This window comes from Amblyomma americanum, chromosome 4 (assembly GCF_052857255.1).
Source record: "Amblyomma americanum isolate KBUSLIRL-KWMA chromosome 4, ASM5285725v1, whole genome shotgun sequence".
Classification (NCBI taxonomy): Eukaryota; Metazoa; Arthropoda; class Arachnida; order Ixodida; family Ixodidae; genus Amblyomma; species Amblyomma americanum.
Genome location: NC_135500.1, coordinates 43,032,764 through 43,057,812, shown reverse-complemented (window position 1 = coordinate 43,057,812; position 25,049 = coordinate 43,032,764). Strand labels below are relative to the sequence as shown.

The 25,049-nt window shown below is 46.6% G+C and overlaps 2 protein-coding genes across 2 annotated transcripts in view; one reads left to right on the top strand and one right to left on the bottom strand.

The window, feature by feature from the left end:
• Nucleotides 1-25,049, bottom strand: part of LOC144127910 (steroid 17-alpha-hydroxylase/17,20 lyase-like) — a 54,563-nt gene that overhangs the window by 10,405 nt on the left and 19,109 nt on the right. Inside the window, exons 2-3 of the mRNA XM_077660896.1 lie at nt 11,129-11,254; nt 183-287 (exon numbers count right to left, since the gene is read on the bottom strand). Coding sequence (XP_077517022.1) covers nt 183-287; nt 11,129-11,254 — 231 coding nt within the window. The remainder of the gene's footprint in view (nt 1-182; nt 288-11,128; nt 11,255-25,049) is intronic.
• Nucleotides 18,617-20,037, top strand: LOC144127909 (uncharacterized). The gene has a single exon (XM_077660894.1). The coding sequence runs from the start codon at nt 18,920-18,922 to the stop codon at nt 19,892-19,894; it is 975 nt and encodes a 324-aa protein (XP_077517020.1). The 5' UTR covers nt 18,617-18,919; the 3' UTR covers nt 19,895-20,037.

Genomic DNA, 25,049 nt, shown 5'->3' with positions numbered 1-25,049 from the left:
CTACGAAAAGTGAATTCTCTGTTGCTTTACGGCACTAACAAAACACCATTTATTTCTGAGTTATTTTTATGGACACGAGAGCCCAGTGACACTACCTAACGCAAACATGTAACATTACCGCTTACAGGAGCTTACCAGCAAAGAGCTCACCTCACCTCATAAAGGAAAAGAAAATAGATCACCTATGTTGTTGTTGATTTCTTTCCGTATCCTTTCTTGAATCTTCGGTTCCCGAGATATCTTAAGAAGCAGCCACTGCAGCTCTCCAATTGACGTGTCCGTTCCAGCTGAAATACATGCACGCCCATGAGAACACCAACGCAGTGTGCACTCGAGATGAACCTTTTTGTCAGCTGCATTCTTGTGTGCATTAATGCTTAGTCACGTTGAAGCACTCTTTTCCAAAAATTGAGTAAGATGGACTTCGCAGTCTTTCAAGAAGAATATAAAATGCAACGAAGGACCGAAGTATGTTAGCACGCTTTGTCGATAACAGAATATGAAGTAAAAAAAAAGTGTAAAATTGGGTACGTTTAAAATTTTCACTTTACGATGCTATGTAACTCCGTAGGAAAACTCTACTCATGTGCAGCCGTTATGTCACTTCCTCGTACTTCAGAATAATCTCTGTTTCGAAATGTTCGACCAATAAGTTTAGACTAAAGAAACATAATAAAATGTCAACAAGCTCCTGAGTGCAAGCCATCGAGGAAAAGCTGGTGCGCATTCTTATGCAAGGAGTAAAGTCTGACATTTTCAGCGGTCTCATTCGGGAACCTCCCACAACAATGACTGGGTTTATATCCCAGGCGACTAACATCCAGCGCGCCCTGGCAGCGAGGGCATATCATTATCGTCGGCTTACTGGAGTTTCTAATACTTCCAGTCTTTTCGCTGACCACCCGGCGGCTTACCCCGTCGATGCCATGCGCCTACGTGAGGTCATCCGCGAAGTTGTTAGGGAGGGACTTCGGAAGTATCTGTCATCCATCAATTGCACATCTTTGTGCCCTTTCACAATGGTCGTCCAAGAAGAAGTGCAACGTGCACTTCTTCCTCGCTGCCCCGTCACCCCTCATCCGGCACAGCCCACCGTGACGTACGCCTCTATCGTCCATCGCTCGTCACCGCCAACGGTCGACCGCCTGTCCCCCACACCACAGCCACTACCGCCTCCTGCGCCTGCCAACAACCCTCATTTCCAACAGCGTGGACCAAGCAAGGCCAACGCGTGGAGGACCACTAATGACCATCCGCTATATGTTTCCACTGCGGGGAGGCCGGTCACATCTTTCGCAGCAAAACCGTTCGCCATTACACCAGGACCTGCCGCGAGTGTCAACTGTGCAAGACTCCAGCCGTGAAGCCTGCGGGACTCCTTTGCCCCGCCATGCCACCGCTCAGCCCGTTCCAGCAGATCGGTATGGACCTACAGACCTTTTCCCAAGTCACAATCGGGGAACCGATGCATCGCTGTTGCGACGAACTACCTCACGCGGTATGCCGAATCACGGGCTCTGCCGTCATCCACGGCTTGGGATGTGGCAATTTTTCGTCGAGTCAGTCGTTCTTCGACACGGTGCCCCAGAGGTCCTTATCACTGATCGTGGTGCCGCATTTATGTCCCAACTTCTGTTACAGATACTGAGCTTAAGTCATACAACCCACTGCAAAACTACTGCATTCCACCCGCGAACAAACGGGCTCACCGAGCGCCTTAACAAGACCTTGGCTGACATGCTCTCAATCTATGTCGAGATCGAGCACCGAACCTGGGATGAAGTGTCACCGTACGTAACTTTTGCGTACAGCCGCCGTGGTGGCTCAGTGGTTATGGCGCTCGGCTGCTGACCCGAAAGGCGTGGGTTCGATCCCAGCCACGGCGATCGAATTTCGATGGAGGCAAAATTCTAGAGGCCCGTGTACTGTACGATGTCAGTGCACGTTAAAGAACCCCTGGTGGTCGAAATTTCCGGAGTCCTTCACTACAGCATCCCTCACAGCCTGAGTCGCTTTGGGACAAACCCCATAAGCCGAACTTTTGCGTACAACACCACGGTTCAAGAAACTACCGGATTTTCACCATTTCGCCTGGTGCTTGGTCGGGAAGTTGCTACCATGCTAGACGCTATGCTGCCTCATTAGCCAGATGTATGCTCAACTCGTCACCCAACTCGCGGAAGAAGCCCGGCAGTTGGCACACCTTCGCATCCAAGCTCGCCAGCAAGTCGATGCTCGCTGATACAAACAAGGCCACCGTGATGTTCATTCAATCCTGGTGACTGAGTGTGGGTGTCGACTCCAATTCGACGCCGTGGTCTTAGCAAGAAGCTGCTGAAACGATACTTTGGCCCGTACGAAGTGATTCACCGTATAGGCAGTTAAAGTACGAAGTGCTGCCGATCGTAACGCGGGCATCCTGTCGCCCGCCTGCCTCTGAAGTGGTTCACGTAGCTCGCCTTAAAGCGTACTGTGACCGCTCTAAGCACATGGCCTAACTCTTCATACTCTACACATGTTTTTCAGCCTCAATTTTGCCTCGCTGCACATCGGCAAGGTCATGTGTGTTATCCACTTGATGTCATCCTCAACCAGCGGGGTGCTGATCGACGGTAAAGAGGAAGAAGCTCGGAAGGAATCGCTCATGAGCCCGGCCGCGACTGTTTGGCCTGTCTCTGGCGCCTGCTCCTGTGATCCTGGTCCTCCAGTGTCCTTCCGACCCGCTTCATCTGAACAACCCATGACAATATGATCTCAGTATAGCGATGCAATACTTGTTATGTTGTGAAGGCAGCATTGCATTGTGGTTTTTTCATTCTCAAGGCAGTTGAAAATGTTTCGAGGTTTCTGTTGCTGACGTCAGTCAAGCTTTTATTGCCTTTCTTGCAGGTATTAGGATATTTTCCTCATACTCCAGAGGCGGCCTAAAAAGCCGATTCTGTTTTTGAGCACATTAATACAAGCAGGAGCCGTGAAGCTGCATCCCCGTTGTTACCCAAGAAATAAATACGGTTACCAAACGAGCAATAATATTTTTAACAGACGTACTAATCGTACCAAACTCGCAACGCGAACAACTTACCGGGAAATCTTCCCTACGCCTGGAAAACAAGAAAAGTCGCTGACAAGCATTGCTGGCGCTGGCTATAAATGAGTGCTCTTGGCGAGAGAGAGGGAAGGGTAACGGGTGGCGCCAGGACAAACGAAACGATGTGACGCATTTCATCGTTAATGTAGCCCGCGTTCGCCTTTGATATCACGTAGATAATTTGCGAATGCTGGCTTTACAAAACTGAACTTCTATTCCTGCAGTCATTTGCCAATTTTCATGTTCCAGGAAGACAGCAGACATGACTGCAGTCACAGACACACGATACACGCCTCCTCACTTGTCTGAGTGCAGTGTGCGAGGCTGCTGCGACAGTTTTGAGACAGGCTGCGTAACGATTCTGTTTCAGTTGCAAGAAGCGCTGACTGGAGCCCAGCTCTTTCTGATATACTCTAGCAAATGTGATAAATGCCACAGAAAATGAGGAACTATAAAACAAGACGTACACAGGGCAGGCGCTTCCCTGTGCGCTACAGAACAAGGAGAACTAGAGAAATTCCTGTTCTCTTCTAGTTTGTGCAGTTGACCACAATGAATCGATGCCAACTCGTTCACCTAGTGCAGAAAGTTAAAAGGGACATTATTTTGTCATCTGCTTCCTGCATTGAAGATGGAATTAGTGCTGTTTGGACGATAACTATATATGTTTGATTTTAAAAGTAATTGTAACAAGTCTGAAAACCTTGGGCTTGTGTAGTGATTTTACAGAACTACTGCTCCATTCATCGCTGCATTTTTTTTAGGGTTTTGATGACCCTGCTCACCTATTTATGGGACACTGATGGCCAGACGCGCCGTGCGTATTCCTAGGTGTTCAACCGAATAATGCTTTTCTATCGCTCATGCAATTCAGGCTCCAACTTTAATGTCCATAAGGTCACATCGATAAAACCATTCATTTTTTGTTCACAAACATAAGAAGCGTTCTGTCAAATTGTGACGAACTGTCCTGGCTGATCGACTCGGCCTCTGCATGTGCAGTAGCACGAACCGAAATGTAGCTCACTAAAGTCCTTCCTGGTAATGCTATTTTTGTCAGTAAAACAATTTTTTTCAATGTGACAGAAAAAAAATCGTATGGGAGGTGGTCTACATTTGTGGATCGAGAATGGGTTCGATCACGTCTGTACTATTTGTCATTTGTAATTTTCTTGAATGTGTGCAGCTTTCTTTAAAGTTTGGATCTGTTGGCTTCATTACTGGTGCCGTTTGGTGACCCTCTGTAATGCTTGATTTCTTCTCTTACGGATTTCATTGTATACTATCTATGAAATATGTGCGCGTTTTCGGAGTTGTTCTGTGGTCATTTTTTGTGACTAACTTTCGTGGTATTAAGGGCAGCACATAGTTCGTCGAAGCGAGCATTGCCGGAAGCACATGATTTTCTTTAGCCATGTGCAGATTTCTCATTATCACAACTTATTAATCACTGCTCGCGCTGCACATCAAACACTGTTAACATTTTGATTTAGTCTTAACGAGCAATCCTGCAGACACAATTCAATGAGACTGCATTCTCGATCACGACATAATAATCGGGAACATTACATGTGTTTTGTCTTGGTCCTTTTGTTCGTCGTAAAAGGTTTTTCTTGGTTTTTATTTAATATTGTTTAAAGTGCTCGACGTGTTATTATTAATACTGTGTCGCTCTGCGCCCATGTGAAGTACTCCCTGTGAGAGCCTTTAGAAAACACGAGTAAATGAATAAATATAAATTTAAGAGATGTGATATTGCATTGAAAGACAAGAAAAGGAGGAAGACATCTGCTGTGGAAAGAATTTTACGCTATATTACATCGAGTGACTTTTGAAGACATTAAGCAAGCATCACAGAGTGGGGCATCGACAGTGTCTAAAATCCTGCAGGGGCATCTTGATGTCCGGAAGTTTAATGTAGGTGACATCAGTTTATTCGATGCCTCACATATTGACAAACAGCAAAAGCACATTCGTGCGGAAAGGTATAAAAAAATGGCGCTCAATTTCGATGGAGGGAACTCAACACATATTTCTGACAAGGCGGACGACTGGGTGAGTTGGTACTGAATCACCTTAAAGGGACTATGCAATAAATTAATCGAGATTACGTAAAGCAGACGAGAGATAGGCATTTCATCACTCATCACCCCAACGCAAGAATTTTTAAGCTAGAATCAATAACACCGAAGATATAGACGATTAAAAATTACGCTCCTCCTCTCCACCCTCAACTCGTACACGCGGGGCACCAGACAAAAATAAACAAAACAGCTCTGGGACCGTGCCCCGCCCATGAATACGTCATCCGCTGACGTTGCTTTTGCAACTTCCGATTGTCGCTCCTAGCACCCCAGCGGCGGCAGCGTGACTGCGGCGCGTGTCGGGTTTCTTTGCCTGTCGCCTGTTGTAATCAGCAGTAATGGACCCGGACCTCGAGGCGCGACTGCTCGCTCTTACGGCCGCGGTGGGCATTGAGCCCTATGCGTTCACGCCGTACCGGCTGAACGCCAGCGACGACAGTAGCGACTCGGAGAGCCACTGCGAGTGGCTCTGGAACTCCCGACAGAAGGAGGCGGCAGAGAAAATTGAAACCATATGTGCCAATGCAATGCCCTGGCTCGCGCTTGCCCGAGAGGGTCGCGCGGCGGCACGAGCAGACGACTTTCACGGCTATCGGAAGTGTGCCCATGACGTCGTGGCTGCCGTGGCTCCAGCGAATGACAGCGTGTGGTGACCTGGCGACGTCATGGATACAGTGACGTCCTTTTTCACGATTTCAGCTTCAAAATCGGTCACTACGAGCACAAGAATCTGCCCGCGAATTTTAAAAAACACGGTTTTTAAAAATTCAATAATTTGCCGGCTCAGTTCCAAAGACTCATACTTGGTGTGAATGCTTCTTAGCATCATTTCTATGCACTGAAGACATTTACAAGCGACTTTTTATTCATTGCATAGTCGCTTTAAAACCAGCCAAAAGATGCAACCCAGGAGAAAAGAGGAACACAATACAAGGGTGGACTAACAACTGAAATTTTAATGATAGGAAGAGGCAAAAGAAAACCCTCACATGGAAACATATTTTTAAGATTTATCAGTGCTAATCGGAGACCAGTCATGACTCGACCTCAAGATCTTTCCACGCTGAAAGTCTAGAAATAAAAGTGATGTCGCCGCCTCGAGGTATCGGCAAGGAAATGGTGGCGATGTTTTTTGGCAACGGCAAAAGCCGTCATTGGGCAACCATTCTTCCGGAGAAACAAAGGACTCTTACTGGCCACGTAACATCATGCTTGCCATAAATTTTCGGAAAGCCGCGTATACAACGGGAGTATGGACAAGGCTGCGGGTGATTATCTTTCAACACAAAGATGCATGTGCACGCAGCAAACACCACCATTCAGTTCCTGAAGTCCACAGTTGTTAAGCGACTCGTAATATCCAGAGTGCTGATTCCGGCCTCTTTGAGAGCGGGAGGAAGGTACTTCGCCTTGTGGTCGGTTCTGGCCTGATTGCGCAGTGTTAAGCTTGTAGCGAACGAGTAAAACTGTGCAAAGAGAACTGGACAAAAGGCACGCACAGACAAGGCGCAGACTTGCAGCTGATTTTATTTATGTAAAAAAGGTGGCTTATAAGGCCATGAACATAACAAGAAATACACGAGCGCCGAAAAGGCTCATTGTAATGACATCAGAACTGCAAAGGACACAGGTGTGTCAGAGGCAGTGTCAAACCCGAAAATTCCCTTCTAGTTGTAAAAATTCGATTTCTTGTCTTGATATCAATATCGAGGACGAGCTAACGCATTAGTCGCCCCTTTTGGCAATAAAGAAAGTTTCGATGACCTCCCTTTCAGTTTTGCTGCTTGCCTTAGAGAGGAACGTGGTCTTGTCCAGATAAGGTACGTAGTAGCAGCGGCTGTCGCAACTCTTGCAATGCAGTGGTATATTGCTACCCGTACCGGTGCGCGTTGATGTTCTATGTTACAAGGCGCACTCATTGAAGCACCGGCTGGTTTGGCTGATGTACACCTGCCTGCAAGATAGAGGTATCTGAGAGATAACCTCGGAGACACATCTGACGAACTTTGTCTGATGGTTTGTTTTGCACGTGCTGCTCTCCTTCTGTCTCTCTTTTGGTTCTTCCTGAGAGCAGGGCACAAACTTTTCTCAGCATACAAGGGGCCGAAAAAACACGTATAGCATATTTACCTAGGTAAATGCTACCTAACGTTACGAGAAAGACAGTGAAAATAAGGCATGACAAAGGGAAGTGTTTGGTCTAAGCACTGTACTTTCAGTATTTTTCAACCTCTGTAGAAGGCCTTTACATAAGCTAAGAATTAAATGATGTGGCAGCCCGCATATTCGAGGCATCTGACTTGATTCTGGAAACTTGATGACAGTGAGTGACCACATGAATCCCGAAGGGCAGACAAACAACTGGACATGATGGTGCTGTGTTTCACTAACTTAGAATGTGCACTTTTATAGGGTAAAAGGCTTTTGTTAGATCTAGGATTGTAGGAACAGCAAACATGGGCATCGGAAAAATGCAATTTGAGGTCGAGAAACTGGATTTTGTTGTCTCTTGTCAATTCGTGAGTAAAATGCACTCGTTGCCCCTCAGAGGATAACGTGCAGAGAATGCTGGCAACAACACTGTCGAGGCCAAGTTTAAAGGAGTTATCTGAAATCATAAGATAGTCATCAACATAAGCAAGCACGCGTAGCACCGGTTGGTTCAAAGGTTATTTTTCTAGGCGCCTGTCCGAAGATGCCATAAAAATGTCGCACAAAGCAGGATCAACAGGTGACCCGATACAAATTCCAGATTTCTGGACGTAAAAATGCCCATCGTGAAGGCTAGCAGTGGAGGGAAGGCAAAATTGCAGTAGTTCTAGAAACTGTACTTTGCCTACGGCGTTCTGGAAGGCTATTTCACCATGTTCTTCAATTCTGTCTCTGCTTTGTGGAAACCATCATGAGGTATGGAGTAGACCAAGTCATCTACATCAATAGAAAAGGCTGTAGAAGTTGGTGGGATGCCTTTTTCAAGAATTTTCACCAGTTCCTTGGAGCTGCGCAAGGGGTAAGGATCACACCCCACCAGTTTGTCGAGGTGTTGCTTCAGGAAGGACGACATGTTGCCAGCTCCCTCTTTCCAATGCAGTGGCACAAATAATAATAATTGGTTTTTTGGGGAAAGGAAATGGGGCAGTATCTGTCTCATATATCTTTGGACACCTGAACCGCGCCGCCGTAAGGGAAGGGATATAGGAGGGAGTGAAAGAAAGGAAGAATAGGTGCCGTAGTGGAGGGCTCCGGAATAATTTCGACCACCTGGGGATCTTTAATGTGCACTGACATCGCACAGCACACGGGCGCCTTAGCGTTTTTCCTCCATAAAAACGCAGCCGCCGCGGTCGGGTTCGAACCCGGGAACTCCGGATCAGTAGTCGAGCGCCCTAACCACTGAGCCACCGCGGTGGGGCGCACAAAGAGGGCAATCCGCTTTGTGTGCTTTGCAGGTGAAAAACATTTCCAACAAATCCCTCTTGGTTTTTGAGACAGACAGTGCCTGACAGCTTGCTTTCTCTGGATCTTGGTTCGGAATTCAGATGGTTTGAAGTTCTTTAAGACTGCTTCCGAGCTCTCTCCGCAAACATACCTTGCGGCAAGTCTGCGAAGCCGCCCTCCTTGACTGCTTCCATTATTGCTAGGCCATTATCGCTTAGGTAAGACACAACTTTCTACACTAGAGCCTTGCGTGAGGTAAGACGACTTACGTTTCGCAGAAGGCAGTCTACAGTGTGGTTAACAGCCTGTTCCCTATCCTGGTCAGAGGCTAGTGCCCCGACACATCGCACCATGGCAAGTAGCTCAGAACATCCTGCCGAGGGCTCGAAGCAAAACTTCGGTTCCTTTTGTAGCATTTCTTTGATGTTCCTTGGATAATCAACATTGCCCAGTACCGTGACATCGTCGTGGTTGTCCGGTGCGTGGCCGGAAAAGTAAGCCGCGTTCTCTGCCAAAGAAATTCGTTCATCTGCGCCGACGGTTGTACTCTTGGAAACGTCGTGCGGATAACCAATCCTTGGTTCTTTCGTAGATGGTGACTCTTAGCCAATACGAGTAGTGCCTCACTTGCCTCCAGGCTCCTGATTTCATGATCTTGCATATCCTGCGAGTGCACCCCAGGAAGGACATGGGACGACTCCAGAGAGCCCCAGAAGTTGAGTCGGGACCAGATTTCTCTTGAGGTAGTGTGCTAAAACTCGGGTCTGGCATGTTGACAAGGCAATCAGGTTCAGATAGACGAGTGCCAATTGTTTTTTGTTCTTTAGAAGTAGAGAGGAGCCCAGGTGAGAGCCGTTCTCTTTGCGCAGTTTTACTCATTCGCTTCAAATGTACCAACTAGCCCGCCGGAGCGACCTACTTAACCTTGTAGTTTGCGTGTTTGACTCTTGAACAGTCAGAGGCTGACGGGGCTCCCACTTTGGTGTGGACTCCGGCCTTCTTGAGAGTTTGAATTTGTAGCTTTTACTGGGCGCACCTGCCGACCAATGTAACAAAACTCTAAATGAACGGGTACAGTTGAAGAAAACGTCCTCTTTGCCCGTTGCAATGTGTCGCCTAGTCAGCAAACAAGCGTGATCATCATCATATGAAGAACAATATCATTGCATCATCTAACATCACTGCTAGTTATGGTGAATTTCTTCAAACGAGCTATGTCCAGTAACACTGATACGACTTTGTAGTTGCAGCACACACAGCTCCCATTCAAGAGACCGAATGGCGAGAACTATGCATAACCAGCCGTGCCGCGAACATGATCACAATGCGAGACGCTCCATCTGCACCGTGATGGGTCGAGCTCGATACAGCTATCCCACCATCCACTTTAATCTTAAGCGCGTTGATTCGAACAGACATGGCCAAATTTATTACCACGACGTTGCAATGATTGCCGCACGTCGGTACTCCGCGCACTCCTTCACTGAATGCCATGCAGTGCCCACGCTGGATTATTCCTGACTCCGTAAGCCTTCGTTCACCAAGTGTGCCGACTGTTTTATGACTTTCGTTCCTGCTCCTTCACCGTTTCTTGCGTTTTTTCTTTCTCTTCGAAGCTTAGCGGTGGCTGTTCATACGTGCTTCCTTAGTTTGTTTTATTTACAACTTAGGCACTGCGATGGAGAGGCTGTGCGGTTCTCCACCTTTCGTGTTCGCCTCATGTACCTGCAGACAGCAGAAACTACGTATTCCACGGGAACCTTCACTCTGAGAAATAGAGCTCTAAAATGGGAATTCATAACGGGCTGCACAGACAAAAAACGTTAGCCCGGATTACGGTTCGGGCCATCACCCTCGCGCTCAGGGCCACCTCCCTCGCCCTCACCTCATCATCTTTCGTCCACCATTTTCGCCTCATCATGCCTTTCTTCTCTCACCCGCGTCCTCACGAATTTTTCCTGCGTCCATCCTCCCTCACCTCTCCGAGTGAAATCCGCATTGTTTTATTTATTTACAATACCCTCAAGGCCTTTTTAGAAAAGGCATTGAAGAGAGGAGTGGCTTAAACAAACAAAACAAAAATAAGTATCTGAACTGTTTACAGGGGTAGGAATAACAACAGTAACACCATGACAAATCCAAAAACAAGTACAATGAGCAACAACACTATATATAATCCTGTCAGTATACAATATTAGCTAAAGTGGTACGAAAGTTTGAGCTGTATATATGTATAAACGGTACTGTAACACCAGTCAAGTCTCATGTGGAACTGATCGTTCTGCGAATTCTTACATTACATGTGCTTTGCCATAACCTTGCAATAACTAGCAAAACAACGGCTAACACATGTTGCACGCCTTATTCGCATTTGGCCTAACCATACTAAATAGGCTACCATTGTTTTCCCTCGCAGACCACAAGTTAGCCGTGCCTTTTTTCTCAATTGCAGCACTCATCAGCATGGGTAACTCTCTCGGAACTTAACGGTGGTCGGCCATCTTACAGGATATCTTACCTCCAAATAAATCGATGAGTATCTGAGCCATATTTCCTTCAGTCAAAAACTCGGCGTCAGTTTTCTCTTGCTCCAAGGCCTCATCTCTGGAGGACGACAGGGCGTGAGTGAAGTTCGATATCTTCCCTGAAATCAAATAGACCAATTTCAAAGTCATGCTCTGGAAAGAAAACCTCGTCTTGCTGCCGAAAGAATGAAGTCTTCGCGAATCTGCACGGGTAGTTGAAGAAAACTCGTGCACGAGTTAGCCAAAAGGAGAAGCGTAGACTGCTACTTGATGCATGTTTAAATTAGCCGATTAAAAAATGTTCTGGTGCCAAGGAGATCGCAGGGTATATATATATATGAGGGGCTCGTTTTGACAAACATATTAGGAAGCCAACAGTCACCGAAACCAAGGAGCATAGGGGAATGTTTTTAATCTTTTTTATTTTTTGTAGTGCCAAACAATCGGTTTAAAGAAAATTACTTACAAAGCAGCAGAAAAAACAACCATGCCGCCGGCGGGATCCGAACCCACGACCTCCGAATATCGCGTCCGGTGCTCTTACCAACTGAGCTACGGCGACGGCTGTCCAATCTGCTGCTTTCGTGGGTATTTATGTTTACTGCGTGTAAGCGAACCTTGAGAGTGTTCACCAGCGCCACCCTCGACCATAGCGGTGGACGTAGCACGTCCTGTAATACCGCGAGTGTGACGTAGAACGTCAACTAACGGCGAGGGCGGAAACTGTGCGAGAGCCCTCTTATGCTACCTATGGCAACAAGACTGCCAGAACGGAGACCCCCGTTAAGCTATTAGCAGACAAGGTAAAGGAAATGAAAGGCTCGTTTTGACAAACATATTAAGGAAGCCAACAGTCACCGAAACCAAGGGGCATAGGACAATGTTTTTAATCTTTTTTTAATTTTATTTTTGTAGTGCCAAATAATCGGTTTAAAGAAAATTACTTATAAACCAGCAGAAAAAAGCAGCTCAGCTGGTAAGAGCACCGGACGCGATATTCGGAGGTCGTGGGTTCAGATCCCACCGGCGGCATGGTTGTTTTTTCTGCTGCTTTATAAGTAATTTTCTTTAAACCGATTGTTTGGCACTACAAAAAAATAAAAGACAAAGATTAAAAACATTCCCTTATGTCCCTTGGTTTCGGTGACTGTTGGCTTCCTTAATATGTTTGTCAAAACGAGCCCCTCATTTCCTTTACCTACCGACTACTGATCGGGAGTTCCCGGGTTCGAACCCGACCGCGGCGGCTGCGTTTTTATGGAGGAAAAACGCTAAGGCGCCCGTGTGCTGTGCGATGTCAGTGCACGTTAAAGATCCCCAGGTGGTCGAAATTATTCCGGAGCCCTCCACTACGGCACCTCTTCTTCCTTTCTTCTTTCACTCCCTCCTTTATCCCTTCCCTTACGGCGCGGTTCAGGTGTCCAATGATATATGAGACAAATACTGCGCCATTTCCTTTCCCCCCAAAACCAATTATAATAATAGTATATTCCTTTACCTTGTCTGCTAATAGCTTAACGGGGGTCTCGGTTCTGGCAGTCTTGTTGCCATAGGTAGCATAAGAGGGCTCTCGCACAGTTTCCGCCCTCGCCGTTAGTTCACGTTCTACGTCACACTCGCGGTATTACAAGGCCGATTTAAAGTGGTGGCGAAGGCTGGGCCGAAAAGTGGTTTAGCGCGACTGCAGCACAACCAGAGGATGGGGGGCAAAACACACATATAAAGAAATAATAAAGCTACAAAATTTGAATGTAATCTGCCAATAGAAAAGAAAAAATATATTAGCACCTTGTTTTTTGAAAGAGGTAAGTCATTTTATTAAAACCTGACGATGTGTATTTTGCTATACAAGAACAGTAAATGAAGGTCGACTTGCAGTAGCCATTCGGAGTTACGTGCGATATGTGGATTCTGTTGGCGTCTGATATTAGCAGTGTCACAAAACACAAACTGAATGTACATCCGGCGGCTTGTGCTTGTTAGCTTATTTAGCTAAACAGGAAAAGAAGGTCGCACCTGTGATGCCGCACAAATAAAATTTTCTTCACTGTAAATCGGCAGATATCGGCAGAACCATGGGTGTGTGCACAGCCATGTATTTATTAAGTGAGCAACCAATGAAATAACTTAAACAGGTAATCACTGTAATATGAGTGCTATAGTCGGATACAACTCAAGTCTGCAATGAAGCAACACCGATATTCAGGATCGCCGAACATAGGCTGCGTTCCAATACTCTAGACGTCTAACAAGACGTCTAGTGTGACGTCTAAGAACTATAGTGTACTAGAATTAGGAGTAGTGGGCCGAGTGAAGCTCCGCGCCAGCGGAGCGCGTGAAGCAGGCGGCGCCGAAATCTCGGGCCGCCGCGCGGCGGCGCTGCTGCGTGACACCGTCGGAGGCGGACGCTTTTTTTTGGAGCTCCAGCGACTACGTCTGAAGCTAAGTGCCTTTTGGTTTTTGCGCTTGTACATGCTTTCGGGCAGTAGTTTTAAACCGAGTTAAGGGTAGAAAGGCTAGCGGAAGTGTGTGTGCCGAAGGTTTTTGCGTAGAAATTTTGGAAGGCTTTTACCTTGCGTATTGCTGAAAGTTTTTGGTGTAGGATTTTTGGCGGGCGTTTACGTTGCGTAGTGCCGAAGGTTTTTGTGTAGGAATTTTGGTGGGCTTTTACGTTGTGTAGTGCCGAAGGTTTTTTGTGTAGGAATTTTGGCGGGCTTTTACGTTGCGCAGTGCCGAAGGTTTTTGTGCAGGAGTTTTAGCGGGCTCTTACGTTGACTAGTGCCGAAGGTTTCTTCTCTAGGAATTTTGGCGGGCTTTTACGTTGCGTAGTGCCGAAGTTTTGTGTAATATTCTTGGCGGGTTTTTACGCATAGGAATTTTGGCGGGCTTTCACAAGGCGTAGTCAGCCGGACGATGGGTCGGCAAGCTAGGAAAGTTAAGGAGGACAAGGACGGGGAGTTAGTACAGTGCCAGGAGTGCGACCGTTGGTGTTACTTAGATGAGACAGGGTTCGGGAGCTTAGCCGAGGCGGGTGAGGCTAGCTTCGTGTGTAAGATGTGCAAGCGGTTTGGGGACGCCGTTCATGCGTTAAAAGGGGAATGGGAAGCTGGGTTTAATGCACTTAATGCGGACCGGCAGGTCGAACGAGAGGATCGGATTAAGCTGGAAGCTCAGGTCGCCGATTTGATTAAAAAGGAGGAGAATAATGCCGCCCTGTTGAAGCGAATGGTGGGCGAGATTAAAGAAGAGCGGGAAAAGCGGACCCAGCTAGAAAAACAGGTTGAAGCGCTCAGGTCGCGGCCGGCTGGGCACCCCAGTTCGGAGAAGTGTCAGGTGGGGGACGAGGCTCGTCGATCGTACAGTGCTGTAGTGCAGCGAGCATTGAGCGAGAAAAATGCGAACGAAATGAAAAAGGTTAAAGCGGGCATGGAAACTCGCGACAATAGCGTACAGCGGCAGGAGAGTCAGCTAGAGCGATCCGGAGGCCAACAGATGGAATTAGGAAGCGAACGTTTGGGGCACAGGAGAGTTCTGGTGGTCGGGGACTCGAATGTAGCGAGGGTTGAGGGAGGCGTTCTGACGGCAGTGAAGGCAGACAGGCGGGTGCAGGTGGAGGCTCAGTCGGGAAAGTGCATGGTGGATGCAATGGCCAGAGCCCGGGAGGTGGTGGTGGGCAGCATGGATGGCGAACACCTTGTGGTCATCCATGCTGGTCTCAATGATGTACTGCAGGGGAGGAGCCAGAATCTTGAGACGCAGTTGGAGGTGGGGATGCGTAGGCTTAGAGAGGCCTCTGAGAGTGTGCATGTGACCATATGCACAATCCCAGAGGTCCAGAGGCAGGCTCGCGAAACGGAAAGGAGGGTCGTGGAGACTAATCGGGTAATTAGGCTATTGAGTCGACGACTAAGATACGAGGTGATGGAGGTCAACAGGGAAGTGTACGAGGTTAGGCCCCACCCTTTTGCACAGGATGGCATCCACTACGGTGGTGCCACTGGCAAGAAGGTGGGTAGTAGGATAGGTCGCCAGGCAACAGCTTTTTTGGGGGGACCCAGAGCTCTGAAGGAACCAGTGTAGAGAAGGAAGAATTAAGATCAAACGGACAATGGAACCATAGGGGAAGAAAGAGACGCAAGCGCCAGGGCCAAGTTAATTCAGATATAGGTTTCATTAACATGCAAGGTGGCAGGAATAGACTGAAATGGGAGGAAATAGAAGAACAGTTAAGACAGGAGGAATTAATGGTATATGGTTTAGCGGAAACACATCTTAGAGACATGGAGCAACCACCCTTTAACCCAGACTATGCATGGGAATATTGCAATAGAACAGAGGGCAGCAGAAAGGGAGGTGGAATTGGGGCATTCATTCATAAAAGTATGAATTTTCAAAGGGTTAGACTGGGATGCAGGGAACATTTATGGCTAAAAGGAACAGTGGCAGGCAAGCAAACACTCCTTGGCTTTGTATACCTGTGGACAGGGGTTAATGCCAAAGAGGAAAACAGGAAAATGTTAGAATGTATTGCAAGCGACATTGATGAGCTAGGAGGACAGGGCGAGATAATTATATTAGGCAACATGAATGCACACATAGAAGACCTGGATGGGTACACGGATTCGACAGGAAGCATGCTGCAGGACATGTGTGACAGGCATGATTTAGTTGTATGCAACAGCACCGAGAAGTGTGAAGGGCTCATAACATGGGAGGCGGGGAGTCTGCACTCGACGATAGATTACGCACTAATGTCACAGAGGATGTATAACAGATTAGGGGTAATGAGCATAGATGAAGATGGTTCCAGAAGTCTAGGTAGTGACCACAAGCGTATCAAGTTGAGCTTCAGAAGAAAAAGCAATGTAGGACTGAATCAAGATAAACAATCAGGGGGAAATTTTTACTCAGAAAAGCAATTGGAAGTAGCAACCAAACAAATCGAGAAAGTAATTTTTGAGGATAGTGAAACAGAATGGACTTATACCAAATTAACTCGATTACTGGAGCTAGAGCTAGCTAAGGTGCGAGTAAAGCTAAAAGGGAAAAGATGCAAACCCAAGAGTTGGTGGGATGAGGAGGTCAAGAGGGCAATAGAAAAGCGCAAGGAAGCATCCAGGGAACACAGATATTCCAAGAAGAGGGGGGAACCAAAACGCAAAGTAGACAGAAAATGGGATACCTTCATAAAGCGTAGAAGGGACGCATCCTATTTGATTAATGAGAAAATTAGAAGAAAGGGTGCCCAATGGATGTCAAAAGTAAATAAAAAGGATAGAAAAGCAGCCCAAAAATTCTGGAAACATCTAAATGCAATGAGTAATAAAACTAGGCTAGAACAAAGGTTTATTGTTACAGATGAGGGTATTCGACTAGAAGGGGATGAAGCAATAAAACACATAGGAACAAGGATGACGGAAAAATTTTCAGCAAAGCACGTGGTACATAATTTATCGAAGGAGGACAGACCGGTTACAGCAATAGCTTCACTTGAGCAAGGAGAGTGGGAGAGGGCAAAGAAGGTTCCTAGTGGCACATCAACAGGACCAGATGGTATCCCGATTATGTTGATAAAGAAGTTAGGACCAAAATCCAAGCAAACATTAATACAGGTAGTGAACAAAATGATAGTGGATGAGAAAGTCCCCGATGAATGGCGATTAAGTAGAATGAACATGATATATAAGGGAAAGGGGGACAAAGCAGACGTAAGTAACTATCGCCCCATAACAGTGACGTCTGTGGTTTACAGGGTGGTGATGCAAATTATAAAGGATAGACTGCAGGCTTGGGTGGAGAACGAGGGGGTGCTAGGGGAACTACAGAATGGGTTCCGGAAACAAAGGAGGTTGGAGGACAATCTATTTTCATTGACACAGTGTATAGAAATTGCGGAAAAGGAACATAGGCCTTTATTGCTAGCATTTCTGGATATTAGGGGAGCCTATGACAACGTTACTCAGGAGCATTTGTGGGACATATTGGGCACATTGGATGTGGAAAATGGAGTAATTAATCTTTTAAAAGATATATATAGAGGTAACAGAGTGCTCATAAAATGGGAAAAAAATGTATCAGGGCCTGTAGAGATACAGCGGGGGCTTAGACAAGGATGTCCTCTGTCCCCTTTGTTGTTCATGTTGTACCTGCAAGGTTTGGAGGCCAAGCTAGAGGGGAGCGGACTAGGTTTCAACCTATCTTTTTTCAAGCAAGGGGAATTGATTAAACAGACATTACCGGGACTAATATATGCGGACGATATAGTGATAATGGCTGACAACAAGGAAGACCTGCAGAAGTTGTTAGACATATGCAGTACAGAGGGAGATAGATTAGGCTTCAAGTATAGTAAGGAAAAATCTGCAGTCATGACATTTAATGAAGAGGGCGTCGAGCATAGAATACAGGAGTTCGTGCTAAAGGTAGTGAATGAGTACAAGTATCTTGGGGTGTGGATAAATAACAGTGTTGAGTATCTGACAGAGCATGAAAAATATGTAATGAATAAAGCTAGTAGGAATGCAGCTGTCATGAAAAATAGGGCACTGTGGAATTACAATAGGTATGAGGTGGTAAGAGGAATCTGGAAAGGGGTGATGGTCCCTAGCCTGACCTTCGGGAATGCGGTCCTGTGTATGAGGCCAGATGTTCAAGCAAGGCTGGAAATTAGGCAACGGGGAGTAGGGAGGTTAGCTTTGGGAGCACATGGCAACACACCAAATCAGGGGGTACAGGGTGATATGGGATGGGCGTCTTTCGAGAGCAGAGAGGCTAGCAGTAAGATAGCATTTGAGGAACGATTGAGAAGGATGGAGGAAAAGCGGTGGGCTAGGAAAGTTTTCAGATACCTGTATATAAAGAATGTTGACACGAAATGGAGAAAGCGAACTAGAAAATTGACAAGCAAATATCTGGACAGCAGTAAGGGGGCAAATCAGCAATTATCGGTTAAGAAAAAGGTTAAAGGAACAGAGAGAGCTTTGTGGAAAACAGGGATGCTGACGAAATCGGCACTAGAAACATACCGGACCTTTAAACAGGAAATTGTCAAAGAAAATATCTATGATAATTGTAGGGGAAGTTCTTTGATGTTTGAGGCCAGGACTGGAGTTTTGCGGACTAAGAAGTATAGAGTCAGGTACCAGGAGATAGACACTTTGTGCATTGCGTGCGGAGAGGAGGAGGAAACGGCTGAACACTTGATACTTTTCTGTAAAGGGCTTCACCCTACAGTGGAAGGCAGCGGGGCTGACTTACCCAAGGCATTGGGGTTTAGGGATAGTGAAGGGAAAGTGGATTTTAAGAGGTTAGAAGTAACCAAGCGAAGGTTATCTGATTGGTGGCTAAAAGCAAGACAGGAGTAAAATTTCACAAGACATGGCTAGGTGGCTTGAGCCACCGCCCGATGTAAAGGGTTCAGCCGTATCCATCCATCCATCCATCTTGGCAGCCCCCTCGCACTCCGGAGCTCGCTGCGATAGGCGCCGGCTTGTTTGTTACACAGGGAGCGTGCTCTGCCTTGGAGTGTATTTTCAGTGTGTCATGCTCTGTTATGTTGTTTAACATAGGTGTGACTTTCTCCAGGGAACAGGTAGGGGCCATCCACTGACCGTACGAGAAACGGAACACTGTGCGCGGCAATCTTAGCACGTGCACTCATCTACGTAGGGTACGCGCGCTGGTTTCAACAAGATCGTCGTGGGCAAGCGTTTTTCCTCCGTACGTTAATTCATGTGCGTGTTGATTTCATCTATGCTGCGCTGTGCAGCCCATGATATTACGAGATGAGCAAACCTCGGCGGAGGAACTATTGTTTTGCTCCTGGATGTAGGACCGGCTACAGTGGAGTGAAGGATGCTCCGAAGTTGTCATTATTCGGGGTTCCTGAAGACGAAGCAAGGCGCCGCACATGGCAGCGCAACTTGCACCGTGCGGACAAGCCCCTGGAAATGACAGATGCCGTGTGCGAGCTGCATTTTGAAGAGAAGTACATATTAAGAGACTATGTGCATATCATCAACGGCAAGGAGGTGCGCATACCACGTGGCAAGCCATCTCTTTCGCCAGATGCAGAACCAACAATTCTGCCCAACCTTCCCGCGTATCTGTCCAAAAAGCCCTCGCGCGAGAGGCCAGCAAGGAAAAGAACGTCTTCGCAAGTGCCCAGCGACCCGTCAGCCAAGAGGCAGTGCGCACAAGAGGATATATCACCGATTATTACGTCCCATAATGACGAAGCAGCGGAGTTATGTGAGCCTAGCGAGAATTATGCGTTTCAGCTGAGCGAAGTCCCTAAACCATCTGAGCTCTGGGCACTGCACAAGTTTTGGAACTACGATGGTGTTGCTTTCGTCCACGGCTCCCTCAATTGTGAAACACACGCTATCAGCATAGAGAAATCTGTGTTCATGAACTATGGGGAAAGCCCAAGTACAGTGCTTTGCCGCACGTTTGTTCGCAAGACACTGATTTCCGAAAAGGTTTTAAGCTCACTGAGCGAAGGGGAGCAAGTGCTACAAGATGCAGATTCTTTGCAAATTTGTAAAGGCGTGGGTAGACCAGAAGAGTTCGTCGGTGTGCCGCTCACAGAAAGACTCAAGCAGCAGATATCGGATGCAGATGGCCTTTTTGTGAGCACCAAATGCAACGTAACTGTAAATGACAAAGGTGAGCCCTTGCATCAATGCACATTTTTTACTGGTCTAGCCAAATTCTTAATGAGCAACAGAGTTTTACTGATGCATATGTTAAACAATTAGTTAATGAGGTTGAAAATCAATATGGTTTATCTGTTTGTTCATATAAACACACAGGTATCCCAATGTCAAGCAGTTATCGCTGTATCTAGAAAAGCCTATTTTTGAAAATTCTGGTTCACCTTCGCTGAAGCAGCCTTTACAGTTCATTGATTAGATCTTACTGCATGTGCGGCATATCGCACTATTGCAGCTGCATGCCATTAAAATCCAATAGAAGGATCAACATAAAAAAAAACAATTGATAGCGTTGTTGCCAAGCAATGCGTAGAAATATATTTTTCTTTTGAAATTCTCTACAGGCTCAACATGCATTCCATGCAAGTACCTGCGGAAGGCCCTATTGACACGAAAAAGCCATTTGAAGCGGAGGGTACAAAAGTGCACAGCTGCCACAAAGACCACAAAATTTCGACTTTTGAGCCAGAAAAATCGCCGCATTTCAACCAAGCTTCTTGGTATAACAGCACGCCTGGAGGAAATGAGGGCCAAGAATGCAGTGATTGAAGAAGATGTGCTTGAAAAAAGCATCAGTTGCCTTCCACGAAAACAGCAGGCTAGTGTGCGGCAGTGTTTTCAAGCAACAAAAAGGTCAAGCAGGAGGGGTATGCGCTACAACCAGGAATGGATCCTAGAGTGCATTCTGATGAAGCTCAAAAGTCCCCGTTTGTACGAACACATACGAAAGCATGAGATCCTTGTGCTACCAAGCAAGACTACTATAAAAAAATATATGAGGTCATACCGGTCATCGTTTGGCTTTAGCGCGACAACAATGGATATTCTAAAAAAGAAGACATCGAGCATGTCAAATTTCCAAAGGCATGGGGGTCTACTAGTTGACGAGGTAAAACTGTCTGAGCACTTCAGCGTAACCTCGTCAGGAGAAGTTCAAGGCTTCGTCGACCTTGGTACTTTTACGAAACCACAGGATAAACACCAACCGTGCGATCATGGTATGGTAATTATGTTTGTGCCCCTTGTAGGAAAATGGAGCCAAATCGTCGGTGTCTTTGCGACAAAAGGAAATGTAAAGGGCGACATTTTATTGAAGATGATGATCGAAGCCGTGATTATTGTTGAGAACGCCGGACTTTTCGTAGATTACATAACATGCGATGGGGCGGCCTGGAACCGAAAAATGTGGAGGCTTGCAGGGGTTGGCGCATCAGCAAAGAGTGTTACGTGCAAAGTGGATCATCCCGTTGACAGAGAGAGGAAGTTGCATTTCGTTTCGGACTTCCCTCATCTGATTAAGTGCTTGCGAAATGGACTCCAGAGGGCTGACTTTACCACCCCTGAAGGAAAGGTAATTCGGCACACTTGAAACTACGTATCGCTGTTTCTAATTGAGGAAAGCTGCAATCTTGTTTTTGCATTTCTCTAGGTTTCAATGTGGCCTGTTCGAGAAGCATTCCGACGCGACTGCAGCGTGCGGACACTGAAAGTCATGCCTGGACTCACTGAAGCGCATACAGATCCCAACTGTTTTGAGAAAATGAGGGTTTCGTACGCCTTCCAACTTTTCGGGACAAACGTCCTGAGAGGAATGGCATTTTACAAGAAAGATATTGAAAGGAAATGCGGCTCCATCGAAGCTACGCAAGAATTCTTCACGTAAGATATACTATCCATGAATTACTGATTTGTCAGTCGGCATTAGCCTTGCATACAACGTTTGATTTGTGTTTCTTTTTGTCTTCTTTTCAGGAAGATAAACAAATTGATAACGGCCATGACGTCAAGGTTTCCCGCCGAAGCACTCAGGCCAGCATCTCCAACAGCTGCCATTCTTGTGGACTTTCTGGACTATCTTGACAAGTGGGAAGCTGGCACCTCTGGAAAACAAGGATTTCTAAGCGATTCCACAGCGACTGGACTTAGAGTTACCCTTGCTAGCACGCTATCATTGCTGCAGTACTTGACAGAGACGCTTCGATTTAAGTACCTAATGACTTCGCGTTTGAGCACAGACCCTGTGGAGCACTTGTTCGGAATAATCCGGCAGTCCAGTGGGTGCAATTCCCATCCTTCTCCAGAGCAGTTCCTCATCACTGTGAACTGCCTATCATTTTATAACCTTGCTCGAAGCGTTGACGGGGCCAACGCCACTCCAGAAGCGATAAGTGCCCTCCTGAACGTAAGTGACAAGGACAAAACTATAACCCCAAAGACAGTCGATGAGCTTCTTGCCCAAGGTAAACTAGACCAGGCTGAGACTTCTCTCGTTAAGGTGCCACCTGCAAATGACCAACACTTGCCATTAGTGGTCGAAAAGAGTGACTCAAGACTTATTTATTATATGGCAGGGTACGTGGCCAGAACATGTGTCTTGAAACTTAACTGTGCGTCTTGCAAAGACATTCTTCTCGTGGAACCAAATGAGGCAGCAGTGCACCATCTCCCATCCGAGTATACAAAACATTGTGACTGGGGTGGACTTTTATACCCCTCGAAAAATTTGTACTGCTTCGTCGCTGAATTGGAAAATTTATTTACAGAATGCTTCAGCACCGGAGAATTGCACGCCAACAGCATCTCCGACGTGATATCGCTTGTGAGGAAAACATTCATTCATCTAATGCTGTTGGGTGCAGTGTACACAAGGAAGAGATCAGCATGAAGGTGGTCTCTTTCTATGTCCTTACGCGCTTGCACTTTCTCGTCAAAGGACTGAACAGCGAAAATAGCGCAAAGCGAAAAAGAGCCAAACTTGCTAAGCTGAGCAGGAGTGTGTAAAATTCACGGCAGTCAGTTACACCAATGCAGCTTTGCGTTTTCTTGGAAATGTTTGGGAATTATTGCAAATAAAGCCATTTTGTATATATTTCCAGTGCAATGAGACTTTTCACATGCCTATGTGAGCTACAGTGAACGCACGCCAGCCATACGTCACACGGAACGTTTATGACTTTACAAGAGATGACTATCTGCCTTTCTTCCATAAATGTCTGATGTAAGATTAAACCTCGCAGAGCCCGAATAACTTCAGGAGCATACCTGCCTGATCACCAGCTACTCGCCGAGCTGCTGCGAGCGAGCGCGCGCTTGCCAGGTGAAGGGAGCGGCAGCGCCATCTGTCGGCGTCGGCGCAAGCAGCTTCAGCCCGCCGCCTTCCCTCGACCCACTACTCCTAATTCTAGTACAAATTCCCAAATATTTCCAAGAAAACGCAAAGCTGCATTGGTGTAACTGACTGCCGTGAATTTTACACACTCCTGCTCAGCTTAGCAAGTTTGGCTCTTTTTCGCTTTGCGCTATTTTCGCTCTTCAGTCCTTTGACGAGAAAGTGCAAGCGCGTAAGGACATAGAAAGAGACCACCTTCATGCTGATCTCTTCTTTGTGTACACTGCACCCAACAGCATTAAAATGAATGAATGTTTGCCTCACAAGCGATATCACGTCGGAGATGCTGTTGGCGTGCAATTCTCCGGTGCTGAAGCATTCTGTAAATAAATTTTCCAATTCAGCGACGAAGCAGTACAAATTTTTCGAGGGGTATAAAAGTCCACCCCAGTCACAATGTTTTGTATACTCGGATGGGAGATGGTGCACTGCTGCCTCACTTGGTTCCACGAGAAGAATGTCTTTGCAAGACGCACAGTTAAGTTTCAAGACACATTTTCTGGCCACGTACCCTGCCATATAATAAATAAGTCTTGAGTCACTCTTTTCGACCACTAATGGCAAGTGTTGGTCATTTGCAGGTGGCAACTTAACGAGAGAAGTCTCAGCCTGGTCTAGTTTACCTTGGGCAAGAAGCTCATCGACTGTCTTTGGGGTTATAGTTTTGTCCTTGTCACTTACGTTCAGGAGGGCACTTATCGCGTCTGGAGTGGCGTTGGCCCCGTCAACGCTTCGAGCAAGGTTATAAAATGATAGGCAGTTCACAGTGATGAGGAACTGCTCTGGAGAAGGATGGGAATTGCACCCACTGGACTGCCGGATTATTCCGAACAAGTGCTCCACAGGGTCTGTGCTCAAACGCGAAGTCATTAGGTACTTAAATCGAAGCGTCTCTGTCAAGTACTGCAGCAATGATAGCGTGCTAGCAAGGGTAACTCTAAGTCCAGTCGCTGTGGAATCGCTTAGAAATCCTTGTTTTCCAGAGGTGCCAGCTTCCCACTTGTCAAGATAGTCCAGAAAGTCCACAAGAATGGCAGCTGTTGGAGATGCTGGCCTGAGTGCTTCGGCGGGAAACCTTGACGTCATGGCCGTTATCAATTTGTTTATCTTCCTGAAAAGAAGACAAAAAGAAACACAAATCAAACGTTGTATGCAAGGCTAATGCCGACTGACAAATCAGTAATTCATGGATAGTATATCTTACGTGAAGAATTCTTGCGTAGCTTCGATGGAGCCGCATTTCCTTTCAATATCTTTCTTGTAAAATGCCATTCCTCTCAGGACGTTTGTCCCGAAAAGTTGGAAGGCGTACGAAACCCTCATTTTCTCAAAACAGTTGGGATCTGTATGCGCTTCAGTGAGTCCAGGCATGACTTTCAGTGTCCGCACGCTGCAGTCGCGTCGGAATGCTTCTCGAACAGGCCACATTGAAACCTAGAGAAATGCAAAAACAAGATTGCAGCTTTCCTCAATTAGAAACAGCGATACGTAGTTTCAAGTGTGCCGAATTACCTTTCCTTCAGGGGTGGTAAAGTCAGCCCTCTGGAGTCCATTTCGTAAGCACTTAATCAGATGAGGGAAGTCCGAAACGAAATGCAACTTCCTCTCTCTGTCAACGGGATGATCCACTTTGCACGTAACACTCTTTGCTGATGCGCCAACCCCTGCAAGCCTCCACATTTTTCGGTTCCAGGCCGCCCCATCGCATGTTATGTAACCTACGAAAAGTCCGGCGTTCTCAACAATAATCACGGCTTCGATCATCATCTTCAATAAAATGTCGCCCTTTACATTTCCTTTTGTCGCAAAGACACCGACGATTTGGCTCCATTTTCCTACAAGGGGCATATACATAATTACCATACCATGATCGCACGGTTGGTGTTTATCCTGTGGTTTCGTAAAAGTACCAAGGTCGACGAAGCCTTGAACTTCTCCTGACGAGGTTACGCTGAAGTGCTCAGACAGCTTTACCTCGTCGACTAGTAGACCCCCATGCCTTTGGAAATTTGACATGCTCGATGTCTTCTT